Source organism: Anomalospiza imberbis, chromosome 1 (genome assembly GCF_031753505.1).
Source record: "Anomalospiza imberbis isolate Cuckoo-Finch-1a 21T00152 chromosome 1, ASM3175350v1, whole genome shotgun sequence".
Taxonomy (NCBI): Eukaryota; Metazoa; Chordata; class Aves; order Passeriformes; family Viduidae; genus Anomalospiza; species Anomalospiza imberbis.
Window position 1 is genome coordinate 3,079,407 of NC_089681.1, and position 21,274 is coordinate 3,100,680.

The 21,274-nt window shown below is 56.0% G+C and overlaps 1 protein-coding gene across 19 annotated transcripts in view; it reads left to right on the forward strand.

The window, feature by feature from the left end:
* The window catches only part of SCRIB (scribble planar cell polarity protein), a 111,422-nt gene that overhangs the window by 83,861 nt on the left and 6,287 nt on the right, over nucleotides 1-21,274 (forward strand). For 9 of the 19 annotated variants that reach the window (XM_068179660.1, XM_068179536.1, XM_068179529.1 and 6 more), the window contains 14 exons: nucleotides 682-732; nucleotides 1,704-1,745; nucleotides 2,542-2,670; nucleotides 4,356-4,469; nucleotides 6,353-6,400; nucleotides 6,907-7,072; nucleotides 9,183-9,348; nucleotides 10,728-10,817; nucleotides 11,168-11,341; nucleotides 15,543-15,707; nucleotides 16,412-16,551; nucleotides 17,234-17,271; nucleotides 18,320-18,394; nucleotides 20,158-20,209. In XM_068179660.1, the coding sequence (XP_068035761.1) occupies nucleotides 682-732; nucleotides 1,704-1,745; nucleotides 2,542-2,670; nucleotides 4,356-4,469; nucleotides 6,353-6,400; nucleotides 6,907-7,072; nucleotides 9,183-9,348; nucleotides 10,728-10,817; nucleotides 11,168-11,341; nucleotides 15,543-15,707; nucleotides 16,412-16,551; nucleotides 17,234-17,271; nucleotides 18,320-18,394; nucleotides 20,158-20,209 (1,450 nt within the window). The remainder of the gene's footprint in view (nucleotides 1-681; nucleotides 733-1,703; nucleotides 1,746-2,541; nucleotides 2,671-4,355; nucleotides 4,470-6,352; nucleotides 6,401-6,906; nucleotides 7,073-9,182; nucleotides 9,349-10,727; nucleotides 10,818-11,167; nucleotides 11,342-15,542; nucleotides 15,708-16,411; nucleotides 16,552-17,233; nucleotides 17,272-18,319; nucleotides 18,395-20,157; nucleotides 20,210-21,274) is intronic. The other 10 variants (XM_068179504.1, XM_068179570.1, XM_068179597.1 and 7 more) reach the window with 6 other exon arrangements.

The following is a 21,274-nucleotide window of genomic DNA, read 5'->3' on the forward strand; positions in this document are numbered from 1 at the left end:
ACTTCCAGGGATGGGGCAGCCACAGCTTCTTTGGGCAGCCTGTGCCAGGGCCTCACCACCCTTGAAGGAAAACATTTCTTCCCAGAATCTCATCTAACCCCACCTCTGGCAGTGGGAGAGCATTCCCCCCTGTCCTGTCCCTCCAGGCCATTGTCCAGGGTCCCTTCCCAGCTCTCTTGGAGCCCTTTAAGGCAGTAGAATGGGCCCTAAGGTCTCCCTGCAGCCTTCTCTTCTCCAGGCTGAGCAGTCCCAGATCTCTCCTGTTCTAGGGATTCAGAAGTCTTGACTTTCAAGCTGTTGCTCCAGAGCAGAAGTTCTGAGGAATTTTGTCTCTTACTCTCTGGCTCCATCTATTTTTAATGTTTGTTCTTTGGTTTCAACATCTTGTAGTCCAGCCAGAATGCATTGGCTTATTTCAGAGACTTCCTTGAGGGAAATGGAATCCTTTGTCCTGAGTGGGCATTGAGAGGGTCTGGAGCTCACAGCCTGGCCTGGAGCTGTGCCCGGGGGGAGGCAGGAGGTGCCTGTGGTGGGTCTGTGTGTGCTAGGCAGGGCAGGGGGCTCCCCCGTGCTGGGGACCCACCAGCTGCGGCGCTGCAGCCTCTCTGCTCCCCTCCCGTGGAAAACCCAGTCTCTCCGTTTTCTCTCCGTTCTCTCCCCTGCTGATGCCCCTCCCTGCAGGTGCCCGCAGCCCCCCGGGCCCCTCACCTGGCCGGCAGGGAGACGCGCTTTGTAAGTGCTGCTGGTGTGCGGTGTGCGCTCTGCCCGCTGCTCCTCCTGCTGCCCGCTGCCCTGCGCTGGCCCCACGGGCGCCTGGCATCCCCACGGGCACCTGGCATCCCCACGGGATCCCCACGGGCGCCTGGCATCCCCACGGGATCCCCACGGGCGCCTGGAATCCCCACAGGATCCCCACGGGATCCCCACGGGGGCCTGGCATCCCCACGGGGGCCTGGCATCCCCACGGGATCCCCACGGGCACCTGGCATCCCCACGGGGGCCTGGCATCCCCACGGGATCCACATGGGGACCTGACATCCCCACGGGAGCTTCACATCCCCATGGGAGCCTGGCATCCCCATGGGGGCTCAGGATCTCCACGGGGGCCTGGCATTCCCACAGGATCCACACGGGAGCCTGGCATCCCCACGGGGGCCTGGCATCCCCTGGGGCACCCCCGGGGGAGCAGCACCCTGCTGGCACCCGAGGCACAAGGGGCTGCTCCCTGCTCCCTGCCAGCTGCTGCTGTGGTGGCACCCGCGAGTGCTTGGGGAGGAGCTGCGGGGGCACGGCTTTGCTCGGGCTGGGGCAAGTGTGGAGGGTGGGGACGTGCCCAGGGAATGTGCCCAGGGACCAGGCCCTGGGGATTTGAGCAGGAGACAGGAGCAGGGACTGTGACCATGGGCCAGGACCTGGAGATGTGCCCGGGGACCAGGAGCAGGGGCTATGCCCACAGGCCAGGACTGTCCCAGAGTTGGGGTCAGTTTGGAGACGTGCAGAGGGCTGTGAGGGCCTCCTCACATAGCACAGGGGCTGGGAGAGTCTCGTGCAGGTGGGCTCTGGCCTCTCCTCACTTGAAGAGGCAGGTCCTGGGGGGTGGGGGTTCTGTGGGACCTGGAGCTCCCCACACAGGGTGGGCAGTGGGGCAGGGGGAAACTAAAGGCTTTCAGACTCCAGATTTACCCCTGTGTTTCTGTTTGCAGGCTTCCATTAACTTCATTACATCACAGGATGACAGTAAATCAGTGAGTACAGCTGCTGTGAGACCTGACTGTGGTGTCCCTGTGCATCCCCCAGCACATGGAGCTTGTTTCTGCCTCCTGTTGGCTCCTAGTCTGTCTCCTCCAGTCCTCCACTATGCCTCAAGTTTGTACGAATGCATCAGGTCTTAAATATGACCCATCTGAAAACACAGCCTGACTGGTTTTGCAGCTTTTATTCCTGTTTCCCCTTGCAGCTTCCCCTCCCGCAGGTTTTGCTGGCTTACCCAGTTCCTGCTGCCACTCTCTCCGGTTCCAGGTGCTTTGTTCACTTTCACACAACATCCAGCAGTGATGGTGACATCTAGGAGAAGTTTTAGCCTCTTGCCTCTGCTGCAGTAACTGCATTTCTTGTCAGACTCGATCTGGTTCGCTTCCATCCACAGCTTCTGCCACTTCCCATTCCTGGCTGATGTTTCCCTCCTTCCATCCCTGGTGCTCACATTTTCTGAGTTTGGTCACACTTACCATACCCTGCAAACCCTTGTAGCTACTGCTGGGATGGCAGGTGCTTCCTTTAGTTCCTTATCTGCAGTCCACTGGTCCCTTCCTTGGCTGCGTCTCTTTTGGTGTTGGCTCCAAGGGTTCTCCCTGCCAGTCCTGCAGCTGGAGCAGGCAGCACAGCTGAGGAGAGAAGTGGGGGTGCACGGATTTGCATGGATTTGTTTATTCACCTGCATGGCAGACACCTCACCACCCTAACTGCTCGTTTCTCTTCTCTTTCTCCCTGCCCCTTGTCCTCCTCTGCCTTCCCCACTGTCCTGGGCGCTGGCACGAGCAGACCAAGCCTGGCGTCATTCAGCCTCTCTCCCGCGTGCGACCGAGCGCTGCTGTGGCACACAGGGCCGAGGAGGGGGACAGCCCCAACCCCTTCCAGCAGCCCCAGCCCTGCTTCAGGACCCACAGCTCTGTAAGTGCCCAGGGTTCCCTCCCCAAAGCCCTGTGTCTGCCCCGGGTGGCTGCAGTGCTGTGCTGGGGGGCAGGAGCCCTCCCAGAGGTCACTCTGGTTTGGTGACCACGTGCCTGGGCTGAGGCTGCTGCTCTCCATGCACCAGTCTGGGCTCCCTGAGAGGGACCCACACTCCTCACAAGCATGGCCAGGTCAGTGCATCCCTCTTACTTCTGTGGGCCTCCTCAGCTGCCCCACTCTCCATGGCCCTGTCCCAGGAGGCAGCACTGCTGAAGCTTTTGTGGCCAAAATCCCCGGAACAGATACAGGTTTAGAGCAATATTTGTGAGGTGTTGAGTTCTGTGGAGACATAAATCTTACAGAACCTGGGTTGATGTCTGGCACCTTGGAGCAAAAGCTGATACCATCCTGCTGATGGGTTTTATGGTTTGCAAATGATTGGTTTTGAAAGGTTCATGTTCCTGGACCTGTTTGTTGATAGGAGAGAAAAATTCAAGTGTTTTGGTCTTTGTCATGACAGAAGACCTGTGTCCCTTCAATTTAAAAGTGGAAGTAATAGTGGAACATGTCCCTGCCCTTGACAGGGGGAAGGGACTGGATGGGCTTTCAGTCCCTTCCCACACAATCCATGCTGGGTGAGATTCCATGAATCCAGCCCTTCTCTCCCTGCTGGAGCTGGTACAGTGGGATACCAAAGCAGAGACCTGATTTGCAGCAAACAGCTGTACAGAGTCCATGGAACCGGGCACGGTTCACATTTCACAGGCTCTTCTGATCTCACTGTGCTCTCCTTTAGCCCACACAGGAGCATCATCAAGCTGCATTGTTTAGCCCTAGTCCAGGACTACGAAAAACCAGAAGGCACTGGTTTAGTGCAGCTGGAGGGTTGGAGGCATGAGCAGCTAAAGGGGATTTGCTTTCCAGGAGAAGGAGGTTGTGGTGCCATTGCCCCCTACCCCTTCCATTTCTGTGATGCTTTGAGCAGGTCACCCCAGTGCTGCAGGAGGGGTCACAGGGAAGGGGAGTGAGGAAGGGACCAGCAAAGACAGTGATGAGCAGTAGGAAGGTCCCCTCAGACCCCAGCAGGTGTTTCCCAGTAAGTGTAATTCTGCAAAAGGAAAATTTGAGATCAAAGGCAGATCTCCACATCACAGAACCCTGGATCAGATCCTGGAATCACAGGGTGCTTTGGGTTGGGAGGGACCTTAAAGACAGGGACGCCTTCCACTAGAGGGACTCTTGTTCAGCCCTAAATAGATGTCAATGTGTAGCTGTCCTTTTCTAGCCCAAAAAACCCTGATTCAGGTTGGCACTTGCTGGTTGAATTGGGTGGAAATCCTCAAGGACTGGGACAGCAATGTGCCCTTGGCCAGAGGATCTGTCACAACGTTCCCATCAGGTCACTGAAGCTCTGTGCCACCAAAAGTGCTGTTCCCTCAGCACCCATGGAACAGAACGGGCTGTGACCCTTGTGCTGCTGTGTACAGTGTCTGTGCAGTGCTCTGCTCCTGGTGGTCCTGCCCAGGGCTCAGCAGCAGCCTTCCCAAGGCTTACAGATTCCTTACGTGTTCGCTGACCTATTCCTTTCCATATCCCACTCACCAGGCTCTGCGGGCCAAGCGTTGGGCTGTGTGGGGTTTTTCACCCCACCTGTGCTCACCTTTGCCTCCTGTCTGTCCCTGCAGCCAAAGCCATCGCCGCCGTCGCCACCCTCCCCTGACGAGGTGCCCATCAACGTCAAGCAGGCCTACAAGACCTTTGCAGCAGTGCCCCTGTCCCAGCCCCTGCTGGGGACACAGGTAACCTCTGCTGGTGACACCAGCGCGGGGCTGAGCAGGCCAGAGGGGATGTGTGTCCTCCAGAGGCAGCTGCTGTGCAGGAGGGACACGGCGGGGTCCTGTGAGTCCTGTGGGACTGTTCATGGTGCAGATGTTCATCCTGCAGGGTCCTGTCTGTCTCAGGTCCTGTGGGAGTGTGTTCATGGTGCAGATGTTCATCCTGCAGGGTCCTGTCTGTCTCAGGTCCTGTGGGACTGTGTTCATGGTGCAGAAGTTCATCCTGCAGGGTCCTGTCTGTCTCAGGTCCTGTGGGACTGTCTTCATGGTGCAGATGTTCATCCTGCAGGGTCCTGTCTGTCTCGGGTCCTGTGGGACTGTCTTCATGGTGCAGATGTTCATCCTGCAGGGTCCCGTCTGTCTCAGGTCCTGTGGGACTGTTCATGGTGCAGATGTTCATCCTGCAGGGTCCTGTCTGTCTCAGGTCCTGTGGGACTGTGTTCATGGTGCAGAAGTTCATCCTGCAGGGTCCCGTCTGTGTCAGGTCCTGTGGGAGTGTGTTCATGGTGCAGATGTTCATCCTGCAGGGTCCTGTCTGTCTCAGGTCCTGTGGGAGTGTGTTGTGTGTTCATCCTGCAGGGTCCTGTCTGCCTCAGGTCCTGTGGGACTGTTCATGGTGCAGATGTTCATCCTGCAGGGTCCCGTCTGTCTCAGGTCCTGTGGGACCGTTCATGGTGCAGATGTTCATCCTGCAGGGTCCTGTCTGTCTCAAGTCCTGTGGGAGTGTGTTCATGGTGCAGATGTTCATCCTGCAGGGTCCCATCTGTGTCAGGTCCTGTGGGACTGTTCATGGTGCAGATGTTCATCCTGCAGGGTCCTGTCTGTGTAAAGTCCTGGAAGCTCATGGAATCTCACACTTTGTTGTTCTCCCTGGACATTGGGATACTGATGTACAACCATGCAAATGAGCTCTGAAATTCCAGACTCCAGGGCCAGGCTAAACCTGTGCTGAGATATTTTTGAATAGATTTTGATCTTCATTGGGACTCTTCCCTGCCATCTAGCTCAATCCTGGATCAGTCCAGGCTAGCTGAGGTCATTGCCTCAGTTCCCCCTGCAAAACAAGGCAACCTTGGGTGTTAGAATCCTAGAATCCTGGAATCCTGGAGTGTTCTGAGTTGGAAGGGACCCACAAGGATCATCAGGTCCAGCTCAGGACACCCCCCAAGAATCCCACCATGGGCCTGAGAGCATTGGTCAAATATCTCCAGAGTTGTAGGAGGTTGCTCAGGCAGATCCACTCAAGTTCTGAGTTCTGAATTCGTTTTTGGAGTGTGTTTGGATAAAGCCAGAGGTCATCTCCTTGCTCTGTTTTTGTGGGTCATTTCAGTTTGTCTAATTGTAAAACTTCCTCCTTTTCCATAACTAGTTTGCAGTTCTCAGTTTACGCCTATGGTTCCTGGATTACAGACAGATTTTGTGGATCAGTTTCCTCCCCCTGTAGTTCTGTTCATCCAATATTCTGTTATGCATCCCAGTAAATACAGATTTCATTCTTTCTGATGGCATCTCTGCTTCTTTGGAGTAAATTTCGGGTGGTTTTGTCTTTGATGTAAGCAAAGTGTGAGTGGGTCCTGCCAGCTCCTGTGAACCCCCTCCAGCCCTAGCTCAGCCCCTGCTCCTGTTTGGTGCCTGTTTCTTTCAGTTTCTGCCCTTTCTGAAGTTGTCACACCTGGTTCTGTTAAACCCTCAGTTTAACATAAATCCTCATTCCTGACAATTGCTAAACCTTGTTAAACCTGTGTGAATTCTGGGACAGTTTGGGGACCTCTGTCAGCTCCTCTGGCCTTGGGGTACATGGCTGGAAACTCTCCTTTTAGAACATGCTTGTTTCTCTCTGTTCTTAGGAATTGTGTGGGCAGAGCAGCACAGAAAACACCAGACTGGCCTCAGAGGTGAGTTCTGGGGCTGGAAGAAAGGTGGGAGTCAGGGGGTGTGGATGGGGAGATGGGGTCCTGGTGTGGGAAGAGAGTGTGGGGCAGCTGGCAGAGCAAGGCTTGGGGTGGCATGAGGAGGGTGCCCATGGCCCATGGGCAGTGGTGTGGCTGGGTGGGCAGTGGTGTGGCTGGGTGACCCGTGATGTGGCTGGGTGGCCTGTGGGCAGCGGTGTGGCTGGGTGGGCAGTGGTGTGGTTGGGTGACCCATGGTGTGGTTGGGTGACCCGTGATGTGGCTGGGTGGGCAATGGTGTGATTGGGTGACCCGTGATGTGGCTGGGTGGCCCATGGGCAGTGGTGTGGCTGGGTGGCCCGTGTGTGGCTGGGTAGCCCATGATGTAGCTAGGTGGCCTGTGGGCAATGGTGTGGTTGGGTGACCCATGGTGTGGTTGAGTGACCCATGGTGTGGTTGGATGACCCGTGATGTGGCTGGGTGGCCCATGGGCAGCGGTGTGGCTCTTGCAGGTGGCCGCACACAGCCCTGGGGGACAGCACAGCCCTGAGCAAAGGTCCTTCCGTGAGAGGCAGAAGTATTTTGAGATTGAGGTGAAGCAGCAGCACCTGGACAAGCCTCCCAAGCGTGTGTCCTTGGTGGGGGAAGATGACCTGAAGAAAATGAAAGAGGAGGAGGGTACGTAGGAATGCCTGCTCAGAGCTTTGTCCTGTTAAGTGATTCCTTTCCCACGGAAATACAGCACTTCCAGAAGCCCCTGGGTGTTTATTGTAAGGCCTGGGGATAATTTGAAGTAAGTGAATGCTGAAGAATTCTGTGGATGCTGCACTGATACTTTCTGGGTTGGTGGAACTGCTGTAGTTTCAAGGTGTCCTGTATCATGGAATCGCAGAATGGTTTGGGTTCGAGGGACTTTTAACCCTCTCAATGCCACCCCTGCCATGGGCAAGGACACCTTGCCTTAGACCAGTGGCTCCAAGCCCCATCCAGTCTGGCCCAGAACACTTCCAGGGATGGGGCAGCCACAGCTGCTCTGGGCAACCCATGCCACCACCCTCCTTGGGCAGGGCTCCTTCCCAAATCCCACCCATCCCTGCCCTCTGGCAGTGGGAATTCATCCCCCTGTGCTGTCACTGCAGCCCGTCCACAGCCCCTCTCCAGGTCTCTTGGAGCCCCTCTGGGTTCTGCAGGGCTGCAGTGAGTTCTGCCTGCAGCCTCCTCCTCTCCAGGCTGGGCAGTTCAGCTCTCACAGAGCTCTCCCTCCAGAGCAGAGGGGCTTCAGCCCTCGGAGCATCCCAGTGTCCCTGCCCTGGGTCCTCTCCAGCAGCTCTGTGCCTGCAGCTGGTAAACACTTGAGTGACCCTTGTAAAGCCACTGCAGACAGTGGGTCTGTGCCACATCCAGGTGAGTGGCACCCTCACACAGGACTGGCAGCAGAGCTCAGAGCTCTCAGAGCTCACGGTGCTGCTTTAGGGTTGCTCTAGGAGCTAAATTGCTGCTCTCTTTTTTGTTGTAATTTCCTCTTGCTTGAGAGTTCACAGAATTCACAGAATTACTAGGTTGGAAGAGACCTCAAAGATCACCGAGTCCAACCCATAGTTGCTTTAGGAGATGATAAGGAACAATGTGAAGTGGAAAAAAGCATTTTTACTGAGCTCTCCAGCCACTCCTCTCCAAATCATACCTGGACCTGGCATTTGCTGTGGTTCAATTTCATGCCACTAATAGTTGCCCAATGTTCCAGCCTGTCTGGACCCTCCTGTAAGGCTTCATGGCCCTTGAGAGAGTCACCAGCACCTCCCAGTTTGGCATCAGCAGCAGAGCGTTACTGTTGCATTCAGCTCCTGCAGCCAGATAAAATTATTAATAAAAATCTTGTCTAGATTTTCCTGAGGCCTGAGGAACACCCCTGGGCACTGGTAACCTGCAGGACACCTGCCCCAGAGAGCTGCCTGCTCCTGTCTCCTCTGTGCCTGATGTGTGTGTTCACCAGCAGAACTGTCCCCAGGGCCACTGCCACGCGTGGGGCACAGCAGCAGCACCCAGGCCTTGGCTCCTGCAGGAGTCCCCTGGGGAGATGCAGACTCCCAGGGCTCTTCCCTCTGGGAACAGGGCAGGAGAGACGGTTCCCAATTTCCAGTTTGAGCATGAGGACACTGGGAAATCTGCTGGAAATCTGCACATTGGGTGTCCATCCCTAGAAGTCTGGTAGATAAGGAGGAAGGGACTGAGGAAACGATGCAGTTTGTTTCATCTGAAGCACTGGTGGAAGTGTGGAGGAACAGAGGTGTTCATGGAGAGGGGATGGACTGAAACCAGCCCAGACTTGCAGGGATGAGAAGCATAAGGACCTGCCCAGGGGTCCCATCCTGGGGAGGTTCAGTGTCAGGACCTGCCCAGGGGTCCCATCCTGGGGGGGTTCAGTGTCAGGACCTGCCCAGGGGTCCCATCCTGGGGGGTTTCAGTGTCAGGACCTGCCCAGGGGTCCCATCCTGGGGGGGTTCAGTGTCAGGACCTGCCCAGGGGTCCCATCCTGGGGTTCAATGTCAGGACCTGCCCAGGGGTCCCATCCTGGGGTTCAATGTCAGGACCTGCCCAGGGGTCTCATCCTGGGGTTCAATGTCAGGATCTGCCCAGGGGTCCCATCCTGCGGGGGTTTAGTGTCAGGACGTGCCCAGGGGTCCCATCCTGGGGGGGTTTAGTGTCAGGACGTGCCCAGGGGTCCCATCCTGGGTTCAGCCAGTACTCTCAGCTCTCAGCTCTCAGCTGGCTCGTGTCTCCCTGGCAGCCCGCAAGCTGCAGCAGCAGCGAGCCCTTCTGTTGGAGGAGGAAGCTGAGGAGGATGAGGAGGCGAGGCAGGTGCCTGAGGCCGTGCAGTCCAGCGTCATCATCGAGGGCGTGGAGTACAAGGTGGAGAGGCTGAATGGAAGGAGCAGCCAGGCTCCAGCAGCTCGGTAAGACAGCACCCTGGGCAGGCAGCCCTGTTCCACCCACAGGTCAGAGCTGTCCCAGGAGCTCTCAGGGGAGAGGGCTGGGCGAGATTTCTTCTTCAGCAGAGAAAAGGCCAAGTTTTGCATCTCGCTCTTTTCAGGGAGCAGCTCCTTCAGCTCTGCCCCAGGGTGTGGGGAGAGCTTGATTTTTAGAGACAGATGCTTCAAGATAAGTTGAATGATAAAGTGATTTTAAAACAGGTTTGGGTGTTTTTTTAGGCTTTTGTTTCCCAGTTCTCTGGGACTTGGCCTCCAGGTTACCTTTATGGTTTTTTTCTATTTCTTTGGCATAGAACAGAAGAATGAGAACAGGGTTCTCAAAGGCTCCAGGTAAATTCAGAATGCACTGGAATAAAGCTGAAGCTGTCCTTATTTGCCTTTGAAGACTTTGGGACAGACAGTCTCCTCTCCACAAACACTTTTCAGTCACTGGCAGAACACACCCTGGCATGTGCAATCTCATTTCTCTCTGTTGTTTCTGCCCAGTCTCAGTGGAGGAGCTTCTCACATAATGATGCCCTGAGACTTCCCCTGCCCCTCCAGAGCTGAGGCAGCTCCAAGGAGGAAAGCAGTCATACCCAGCTCCCTGGTTCTCTGGGAAGGGAAGTCCCACTGATCCCTCCTGTTCTCATCCTGAAACACGGGATGCTGAAGAACAGGAAGGCTGGACCCACCAGATGACTTTCAGTTGCTTATTATTTATGCTTGAATGCAGGGGAGGCAGTGGAAGGGACTGAAGTTGTGTGTCTTGAAATAGTCTTTCTCATGCTGGAAGAGAAACTGAAATTTAATTAAAATAAACTTGAGTAGTAAAAATCTGAGCTGTGTGTCACTATAAACTGAACACCCCCAGCTCTCCCAGCCAGGTTCCAGCCCTCAGAGCAGCTCCATAGCCCATCTTGTGGAAGAACTTTTAACAATCAAATTAATCTGTTAATGAAGGTATAAAATCAGAATCAGGTGACAAGTGTTTCAAAAGTGACTCTTTCTTGGGCTCCTCTGTTTGAAATCCCTTTGTGGCACATCTAACAAAGCCAAGTGTGAGGTCCTGGTTCCCGGGACTGAAGGGTAAGATGCAGAGTAAAAGAAAGCCCAACAAATATTTCTATTAGAAAAACTGAGGAAAATCGTGTGTGTGTGTGTGTGTTAGTGGCTGACTGACCTCCAGCTGCAGGAAATGAGCTCTGATGTTCATGTGGATGTTCAGGAGTCTTCACAGCAGTGATCACAGAGGGCTGTGACTTGACCTTGGGGGACTTGTCGCTTTCTCGGGGTGGACCTGTTCCACCCTTTTCTGGGTGTGCAGCCTGTGGTGCTGCAGCTCACAGGGTTTTTTTTTCCAGGCCCTTGGAGCTCAGTGAGAACAACAGCTCACAGAGGAATTCCCTGGAAGAGGGCATCAAGCCTGAACATAGAACCAACTCCGTGTCGGGGTGAGTGGGGCCACTGGGGCAGGGGCTGGAGAGTCCCTCCCTTTTCAGCAGCCAGGGGCTGCAAAGGAAGGATCTGGGGGAGGAAGGGGAACTGATCAGAACCAGGATGGGATGGGTTGGAGGGACCTTCAAGGCCCTCTGGTTTCAACCCCCTGCCCTTTGGGGGATGCTTAAAGGACAGTCCAAGCCCTGGCCAGCCAGAAACTCCCTACAAGGAGCTTTCCTGTGTCCTGTGTCCTCCCCATCCACAGCAGCCCGTGCCAGTGGCACCGGGCAGGGCAGCAGAGCTGCCAGTGCCTGGCAGGTGAGCTGTGCAGGCCCCACAGCTCCCCATCACCTTCTCTCCACAGGCTGAGCCCAGCGGATCTCGGCGCTCCCGTGCGCACGGCCAAGGCCGAGCGGCGGCACCAGGAGCGGCTGCGGATGCAGAGCCCTGAGCTGCTGGGTGGGCAGGACAAGGAGCTGTCCCCGGCTGAACGCCGGGCCCTGGAGGCTGAGAAACGGGCCATGTGGAGGGCAGCACGGTGAGCCAGAGCATCACTGCCCCTTGCGGGACACAGCGGGGTGGTCCTGCACGGCTGGGACCAAAGGGACTGAAACCAGGGAATGAGAGATGCTGTCACAGCAGGGCAGCTCCTAAAGGAGTGAAACCAGGGAATGAGAGATCCTGTCACAGCAGGGCAGGTCCTAAAGGAGTAAATCCAGGGAATGAGGATCCTGTCACACAGCAAAGGAGTGAAACCAGGGAATGAGGGATCCTGTCACACAGCAAAGGAGTGAAACCAGGGAACGGAGATCCTGTCACAGCAGGGCAGCTCCTGCACAGCTGGGACCAAAGGCAGTGAAACCAGGGAATGAGGGATCCTGTCACAGCAGGGCAGCTCCTAAAGGGACGAAGGGGAGTAAAACCAGACAATGGGGGATCCTGTCACACAGCAGGGCAGCTCCTAAAGGGACCCAAAGGGAGTAAAACCAGGGAGCAGGGGACCCTTTCAAGGGCAGATGTTGAGGGAGGTTGTGCAGGATCTGTTCAAGCAGTGCCAAGCACTGGTGGCCTGGCTGAGCCTGTCCTCTTCTGTCAGCACAGGGCAGGGGCAGGGCTGCAGATTCCCCCAGTGCCTGCCCAGCCCTGGACATGGGGAGCTCACATGAACACGAGCCCAGCTGAGCGTTGTGGTGGCTGTGTCCTTCCCTCAGCACAGCATCCCCACCTTATCTGTAACCTTTTGAAATGGTATCACTGAAGCTGCAAGGTAACGTGTCTGAAATGAACAATGGAATTTCACATTTCCATTGTTGCTGGGCTGGAAATCCTGCTGCAGCCAAGACACTGGCAGGATCTGGCCATTCCCATTCTTACACACATGAACTGTCCCATCAGCCATGAAAGAGTGACTAAAAGTTGTTCTGGAAGAAAGAGAACTTCCTAATTCAGAATTTAAGACTTGAAGCTAGTCCAGACATTTACTATGTCATAGAATTCCTTCCAAAAATTAGTCAGGCTGCTCCTATTGATAGTTTTTCTTCTCCTGATATTCCTGTAGGAGACATTCAAAGGACAGTCTGAGCTGTCTCTTTTGGAGTTTGGATGAGGCCCAGAGAGGACAGGGTTTTAGAAATGACTGGAGGGATCAGTGGGAGCAGTTCCAGCATTTGTGCTTGACATGGGTGATCATGGCGCTGTTGCTCCCAGAGAACTGCAGAGCAGATCCTCAGTGAGAGCTGGACTGATGTTCTGGGGCTTTGAGCAAATTTTCTCTCAGCTTGGTTTTCACAGAATCCCAGGGTGGTTCAGGGGAGAGGGACCATCGAGGTCATCCATCCCACCCCTTCCATGGGCAGGACACCTTCCACTGTCCCAGGCTGCTCCAAGCCCTGCCCAACCTGGCCTTGGACACATCCAGGGATCCAGGGGCAGCCACAGCTTCTCTAGGCACCCTGTGCCAGGGCCTCCCAGGGAAGGATTTTCCAAGATCCCCTCTAACCCTGCCCTCTGGCAGTGGGAAGCCATTCCCCCTTGTCCTGGCACTCCAGGTCTTTGTCCATAGTCTCCCTCCAGCTGTCTTGGAGCCTCTTTAGGGACTGCCTTGCTCTGCCATATCCTTCCTTATGAGGTTGGAGAGACCACCAAGCTCCTTGTGCTGCAAGTGCTTGGAGAGGGCTGGAATCACATCTCTGTCTCAGGAAAAGCTGTCAGTGTGAAATTGTGCCAAAAGCAGCCGTCATTGTGGCACTGTGCAAGCTCCACAGTGTCACACATCCTGCACAGACTTACTCTTGGTCCTCGGGCCTCCTGCCAGGCCTCTCCTGGAAATCCACATCCCTGTGCTTGGAGAGGGGCACTGCCCCATCTGCCACCCCTTCCCAGCAAAACGTGCAAGGTCTCCCTCCCTCGTGCCTTCACTTCCCCATCGTTCCTCACGTGCTGGGGAGGGCTCTGAGATCTGTCAGCTCTGGTTCATGCCCAAGCTGAATGTGTCCAAGGAATGCTGTGATAGAAGCTTTGTTTAAGGTGGGTGTCAGAAGAAGAAACAGGATGTTGCCCGTGCAGACTTTGGGAAGCAGAGTCTGTGCTGCTCTCCCAGGTGTGCAGCTCCAGTCGGGGGACTCTGCTCTTCTGGGAGCTTGGTGCTGCCAGCAGATAAACCTGAAAATGCTGTGAGGGGAGAGGATGCTTTTAGATGATGTGATGATGTGATTTGCTCCTGTAATGTTGCTGTTTAGCTGCCCGTGGTCTTGGGCCAGCTGGGACTTGGCTGGAGCTGCTCAGGGCACAGTAAAAGTTTTACATGACACTTCAGGAGGGCTAGTGAGTGTGGAGCACCAGGGGTTTGTCCACTCTGGGCAGCAGAGAGATCTCTCATCCCAAACCTTCACTCTTTTAAGTGTGTTTTGTCCATGGAAAATGAGGCTAGCAAAAGAAGAGCCTTCCTGAGGAGGGAGTGCCTGTCAAGGAGAAGCTGCCTGAGCTGTCAGATCCAGCCTCACTGGGTTTAACTTCGGCAGACCAGGGCTTCAGCTGCCTGAGCTGTCAGATCCAGCCTCACTGAGTTTAACTTTGGCAGACCAGGGCTTCAGCTGCCTGAGCTGTCAGATCCAGCCTCACTGGGTTTAACTTTGGCAGACCAGGGCTTCAGCTGCCTGAGCTGTCAGATCCAGCCTCACTGGGTTTAACTTTGGCAGACCAGGGCTTCAGCTGCCTGAGCTGTCAGATCCAGCCTCACTGGGTTTAAGTCTGGCAGACCAGGGCTTCAGCTCCACTTTGCTTCCAGTGCCAAGGCCCAGCTTTCTGTGCAGCTCCCAGAGAAGGTCTGGCTGGTGCTTTGGGCAGGAATCAGTCACTGTAGTGCTCCTTTCTGTGAGCCAAGTACGGACTATTCCCTGCTGCCACAGATCTCCAGGAGGATCCAGTGCTCTCAGGGCCCCTCTTTCCAGCTCTGGGATGGGCACAGTGATGTGGTCAGGTCCTGTCTCCAGGGGCCCCTGTGCTGCAGGGGAAGTTCTGCACTGCCCCACTCAGGGGGCTCAGCCCCAACAACCCACGTTCTCTCCAAGTGCCACTGGGTTTGTTCCTCCCTTTCTAATCTCCTGTCTTCTGCTTCTTTCCAGTTCTCTGCTCTGTGCTGTCACTTGTGACCCCTCAGTTTGCATCTTCTCGGGCTCTCCTTGTTCTCCCTGTGCCATCAGTGCCCTGCCAGGATGTGTGATGCCCCCTTCCCCCAGCACCCCCGTGCTCTGTGCAGACACACAGAGAGACCCACATTACACACAGGTTCTGGGCACACACAGTCATGGAATCATGGAACAGTCTGGCATGGAAAGGACCTTAGGGCTCGTCTGGTTTCACCCCCTGCCATGGCAGGGACACCTTCCCCTACCCCAGGTTGGCTCCAAGCCCTGTCCAGCCTGGCTTTGGACACTGCCAGGGATCATGGGGCAGCCACAGCTTCTCTGGGCACCCTGTGCCACGGCCTGCCCACCCTCACAGGGAAGGATTTTTGCTGGATATCCCATTTAACCCTCCCTCTGGCAGTGGGAGGCCTTTCCCTGTGTCCTGTCCCTCCAGGCCCGTGTCCTATGGGAAGAGGGAGGTTCAGAGGCTGTGGTGTACACCCTGGGGCAGCTGCCCAGCCGGGCCCATCAGCATTTTGGCAGTTTTCCTCCCTCACATACACTGGTTTGGGGACACACTCTCTTCAGTGTCCCAGGACAAAATGTGTGTCCTGTGCTTGGCCATTGTGTTCCCCTTTCCCATGGTCCAGCCAGGGTGCACGGAACACGTGGTCAGTGTACCTGAGAGGCTGTCCCACGTGTGCCCACACCCCTCCATCTGACCCACACTCACACGCTCTCTGACCACCCCACAGCCTTTCCCCGGGGCTGGAGCTGTTCCCGGTCCCTGCCAGCGCACGGGAAGGCAGCCCTGGATGTGGGGACTGATGGAGGCTGTTCCTGTGCACAGTCCCAGGGGTTCCTGCCCCCAGGGGTTCCTGCCCCCAGGGGTTCCTGCTGCCTCAGCAGTGGCCAGGGTTGGGTGGGATCAGATCTGGGACCAGTGTAGCCCGGGCTGCCCCTGTGTCAGACCCGTATTTCCCCTCCCCAGGGTACGTTCCTGTATCTGTTTCTTTCTTTCCCTGTTCTTGTCTGCTGCAATGTTCATCACCATCATCTCTTCCTCTCCCTCCTCCTCCTTCTCCTCCTCCTTCTCCTGCTGCTCCTCCTCAGATCCTCAGCTCTTGAAGACAGTGTTAAACAGTACGAGCAGGACCTGGCCAGGAGGCTGTACCAGTCCCGGCAGTGGGCTCCTGCTCCCGGGGCCAGGCCAGCTCACATGGCTAGCCCAGTGCAGAGCCACGCCTCGAGAATCCCTGGGTCAGGAGGCCAATCCAGGTGTGCACTGCCCCTCCCCACAGCTGCATGCTCCTGTCTGTGTCCCTGTGCCCCACTGGGGCCTCCTGGGGCAGGAGGACGTGGGAGTGGTCCCTGGTGTCCACCTCCCAGAGAACAAGGGGGGATGCTGGGGCTGTCTGATGGGGAGAAAGGAACAGACCTCTCTGAGGGCTGGACCCACTTTTTCACAGCTCTGTCACAGAATCCCAGTGGGGTTGGAAGGTACCTTAAAGGTCACCCAGTTCCACCCCCTGCCATGGGCAGGGACACCTTCCACCAGACCAGGGTGCTCAGGGCCCCATCCAGCCCAGCCTTCCATGATCTCCTGATGGCTGAGGAGGGTTAAGGCGCAGCACAGAGGAGAATAAAGCCCCCGAGGACTGACCCTGCTCGTGTGATCCTTGCAGTTTTGTCCCCAGCTCGGGTCACTGTCCTGTTGTGTGGCACTCTGGGGCTGCCCGCAGCTTCTCAGTGTGTTGATCCATAGCTTCAGGCTCTGTGTGTTTGACACATGTGGTCCCATGTGTGTTTTGGGATGGCAGCCAGCCCAGCTGTCCTCCTGCCCGCCTCGGGGCCCCTCGGGGCTTTGTTCCACCCACCCGTGCTCAGCCCACGGGCTCTGTCCCTGCCCTGCCGCACACGGGTGGCGCCTGTCCCCTCACCAGCACTGATGGCTTCTCCTCCCCACCCCGTTCCTGAGGCAGGATGAAATCCCTGGAGCAGGATGCTCTCAAAGCCCAGATGGTCATTGCCAAGTCCAAGGAGGGGAAGAAGCGCAGCACGCTGGAGCAGCTGGCAGAGTCGCCCTCGCCCGCACCGACGCCGTCGCCAACGCCGCTGGAAGGTACAGAGCACCTGGTGCTGCTGCAGGGCACAGGAGGGCTCCTGGAGCTCAGCCTGCTCACAGGCAGGGCTGTGGGGAGCAATTCCCTCCTTCCACCCGGCTGGAAGGTACAGAGCAGCTGCTGCTGGTGCAGGGCACAGGAGGGCTCCTGGAGCTCAGCCTGCTCACAGGCAGGGCTGTGGGGAGCAATTCCCTCTTTCCACCCAGCTGGAAGGTACAGAGCAGCTGCTGCTGCTGCAGGGCACAGGCAGGGCTGTGGGGACCAATTCCCTCCTTCCACCCGGCTGGAAGGTACAGAGCAGCTGCTGCTGGTGCAGGGCACAGGCAGGGCTCCTGGAGCTCAGGCCGTCACAGCACAGCTCTGGAGAGCAATTCCTTCCTTCCACCCGGCTGGAAGGTCCCTGGGGGCACGTGGGGACAGCACAGGGATGGGCCTCAGCTGTAGGACGTGTGACAGCACCTGGGGCAGCGCTGAGGTTCCAGGGAACAGGGTGGGAACACAGCCACATCCTGATTTTCTGAAAAAGCAGTGAAGAGGTGTTTGTTGGGAGGGCAGAAGGCAGGGCCTGCCCTCGGAGTGGTGTCACCACTCTTGACATGCTGCTGAGGAAGGAGCTGGCTGGGGGGTGACTGTCACACAGCCAGCCTGTCACTAACTGTGCTCTTCTGTCACCTCCTGCAGATTGCAGCCCCAGGAACGTCACCTCCCCAGGAAGACTGGTATGATGTTCTCCTGCTTGCTTTTGTCACCTTCCCTAAATCCTGGGGTTCCCTGGTTTCTCAGCTGTGCTGGGAGCTGTGGGTCCCCACTCAGTCCTTGAGTCAGCCTGGCTGCATGGTGCACGGAAGGGTGAGGGGTCAGTGGGCGGAACTTGGCCAAACTCCTGGCCAGAGGCACCCCCCTTTATTGCAGCTCCCAGGGGACCTCTGCTTTCTGTTCCCTATTTTATGATGTCATCCTTTCCATGGTTCTTCACCTCCTTGTTCAGAAAGTTTTCCATCAGCTTCAGAAAGCCTTTCCCTGGTTCAGAAAGCCTTTCTCCATGCTCAGAGGCCTTTCCCCAGTTCAGAAAGCCTTTCCCAGGTTCTGAGAGCCTTTCCCTGTTTCTGAAAGGCTTTGCCTGGTTCAGAAAGCCTTTCCCTGGTTCAGAAAGCCTTTCCCCATGCTCAGAAAGCCTTTCCCTGGTTCAGAAAGCCTTTCCCCATGCTCAGAAAGCCTTTCCCTGGTTCTGAAAGCCTTTCCCCAGTTCAGAAGGACTTTCCCTGGTTCTGAAAGCCTTTTACTTCACTTCAGGGACTTTGGCCCTGTGTTTCCTCGAGAGCACGAGGCAGACCTTCAGCTGCAATCAGCATTTTCCTTTTGCTAGCCCTGAGTAAATGCCATGGGCCATTGTTGCACAGCACTGTAAGAACTGGTGGGACAGACAGTGCAAGCAGGGGGGAGCAGCAGCAGAGAGGGAGCCTTGTCCTGCCAGGTCACCCCAAAACCAGCTTTCATACCTGACTTGGTGTGCTCCATTTCACTGGAGCACGTGGTGTTTCCCCTGTGACTCCAAACCCCTGTCCTGCACCAGGAGAGCTCCTGGGGCAGTGTCCAGGGATGCCCCACGCCCCAGGCTCTGTCCAGCCACTCCTGCCTCTCCCTGAGGATGTCCCTCTGCTTCTGCTGGGATCTCTGCTTGGATTGCTCCACTTGCTGCTGCCTCTCCATCCCTTCTTCTCCCTCACTCTCTCTTCTCTGTTTCTTCCCTTCTGCTGTCCCTTCTAGTCACTGTCTGAAAAGAAGTTTGACTACCGGGAATTTGCTGCTATTCCTTCCTCCAAACCTGTTTACGAAATCCAGGTATAAACTGCATGCTGAGCCACCTCTGGATAGCTCTGGGCTTGGTTTGATGGAAGAGCTGAGGCTGAGGGATTTGGGGAAGCCCTCTGCAGAGGGCTGTGCAGGGCCAGTGACACCAGTCTTGCTGAAAACTGAGGGCTTGTTGGAGGCTTCAGCCAAGAGGAATTAGGAAAAAGTTGGTCCAGATGGTTTTAAAATGAATGACAAAAGCTTTGCAGATAGAAAACATCTGCATCTTCACCAGAATGGCTCCTGAAATATTTTTAAGTGAAAGATGAGAACTAAAAGGGAAGGAAAAGTTACAGAAATGATGGCTAGCAAATGGCAAATTGGAGCAGATGTGAACTTCCAGCTGGGCTGTGCCTGGTGTCCTGCCTGAGGCGCAGCTGGGGTGCCTGTTCTCAAGCTGTAGTTCTGCTGGCAGTGAGCTGTGGAGTCAACACTAGGTTCTGAGAGTGAAAGCCATGGTGAGATGCTTCTCCTTCCTCAAATGGGCTGGTTTAAGCTGTTTAGTCATGGATTGCCAGCTCTGGAGGTGACCCTGACCCCTGGCCCCTGCTCTAGGGGCCACTGGATCCAATCTGGTAGTGCTGGGAGCTGTAAGTGCCTGGGTCAGCCAGTCCCTGATGGCATTCGTGACAGCTGAATTGAGCAGGTACCCTGTGTCTGAACGGTTTGAGGTGGGTTTTTTAGTGTTTTATACAGACCATGAAGCAGATTCCGTGTGTGGAGAGCCAGCAAGCACTGCCACACTGGGCTTCACCTCACTGTGGGGACACAAAGGTGTGCCACTCCAGACAGGCTGGCTGTGAGGATTCTCAGGCAGTTTTGCTTCATTTGGTGTCTGTTCTTCACTGGCTCCTGTCCCTTGTGGTATTGCTCTGCTCCTGGAAGTCGTTCCTCATTTTCCTGGAGTGCCTTCCTTTGGGATGTGCCCCCCTCCAGTTCTGTCCCAGGCAAGGTGGGGGACTGGCTACTTGAGCCCTGTGGCAGCTCCAGACCCCCCAAATTTCCCCAGGTGCAGCACTGGCTCTGCATACAGCTGAGAAGGCTGCACCTCCAAATCCTCAGTCAGTGTCTGTGGGCCTCTCTGGGTGCAACAGTTCACAGAATCCTGGGATGGTTTGGGTTTGGAGGGACCTTAAATCCCATCCCATTCCACCCTGTGGCATGGGTAGGAACACCTCCCACTGTCCCAGGTGCTCCCAGCCCCATCCAGCCTGGCCTTGGGCACTGCCAGGGATGCAAGGACAGCCACAGCTGCTCTGGGCACCCTGTGCCAGGGCCTGCCCACCCACAGGGAAAGGTTTCTCTCTCATATCCAGCACAAATCTCCCCTCTTCCAGCTTAAAGCCTTTTTCTTCCCTCTTTACACTTTGTGCCTGTTGTATGTCTTCCTCCACTTCCTGCACACAGGGAGGCAGTGGGTGCTTGAGCCAGGCACGAGGGATTCCCACTGGAGTCTCTGTGGCACTGTCCCCTCTGTGGCCGTGTCCCCTCTGTGGCACTGTCCCCTCTGTGGCCGTGTCCCCTCTGTGGCACTGTCCCCTCTGTGGCCGTGTCCCCTCTGTGGCCGTGTCCCCTCTGTGGCCAAGTCCCCTCTGTGGCCAAGTCCCCTCTGTGGCACTGTCCCCACTGTGGCACTGTCCCCTCTGAGCACTGTCCCCTCTGGACACTGTCCCCTCTGTGGGCCATGGGAAGGTGCAGGGGGGCATCTCTGGGCACAGGTGTTACAGGTGTTACATTTCCCATTTCTCTTGCAGTCCCCTGATGCAGCTGATGACCTCAGACACGTGGATGACCGGAGTAACTCAGGTGAGCCCCGGCCCAGGCAGTCCTGGCTGTACTGCTCACTCCCTGCTCTGCTCTGGAGGGTTCCTCTTCCCTTGGAACCACCCGAGGACCTCACCTTCTGTTGCCTGAAGCAATGCCATGTTTTGTCTGTTCTAGAATGACAGCTCCGCGCTCACTGCGTTCATTCTGGGTAGGATATTTGCATATTTGCATCATTTTCGGTGATGACTAATTTTCCTGGTGTGCTGTGTTGCAAGCATGCCTGGTTTTCTCCAGTTTGTGTCCTGGATAGAGTGGCAGTAGGATGTGGCAGGGAAGTTTTGGCCTCTGTCACCTGCTGCAGGTGCTGCCCTGTGCCCCTTCTGCGGAACAGGGAATTGTGCAGGTAAATTCATCCGAGGCACACTCGTGGGTCGTGGCCATCTCAGTCAGCTGGAGTTAAAGGTGTGCAGCTGAGTCTCTGGGCTGTCAGCTGGGGTGTCTGCCTGTCCCCACCTGTAACAGACAGCTGAGACTCAACCAGCTGGTTCCAGGGGCTGCAGCAGCACCATGGAGCTGGGCAGAGCCTGCCTGCTCTGTGGCCTCCTGCTGCCTCTAACAGTTGGTGCTGGTTTGCTTCTACCCTTTTTGCATGTTTCACCCCTTTACTTAAAAAAAAAGCCTGTTCCTTTTATCTTGACAAATTCCTCTGAGTCCAGGCTGCATCCCAGACAGCTGACCCAGGGCTGAGCTGTCTCCAGGAGGAGGTTCTGCTGCAGGACTCTACACAAACTTTCCTGAGAACAGGATCTGTTCTTCATCCCTCAGAGTCATCCTCTTAGCTCTGGGTTATTCTCTTGAGGTTGTTTGTTCAGGCAGTGCAGGGATCTGAGAGGTCAGGGAAGGTCTGGGGAATAGCAGCTGCTGCTTAGGGCATCCAGAGCTCACTGTTGCCTGTCACTGCTCTGTTGGGCCCTCAAATAGGATGAAAGCCAGAAAGAAAAGGGTACTGCTCATGGAGAGACTCAGCCCTCAGTCCTTAAGTAATGCTCAAATCACCTGTGATGTGTGTGAGGCACACAGACAAGAAGCAGGTTTGTCCCACAA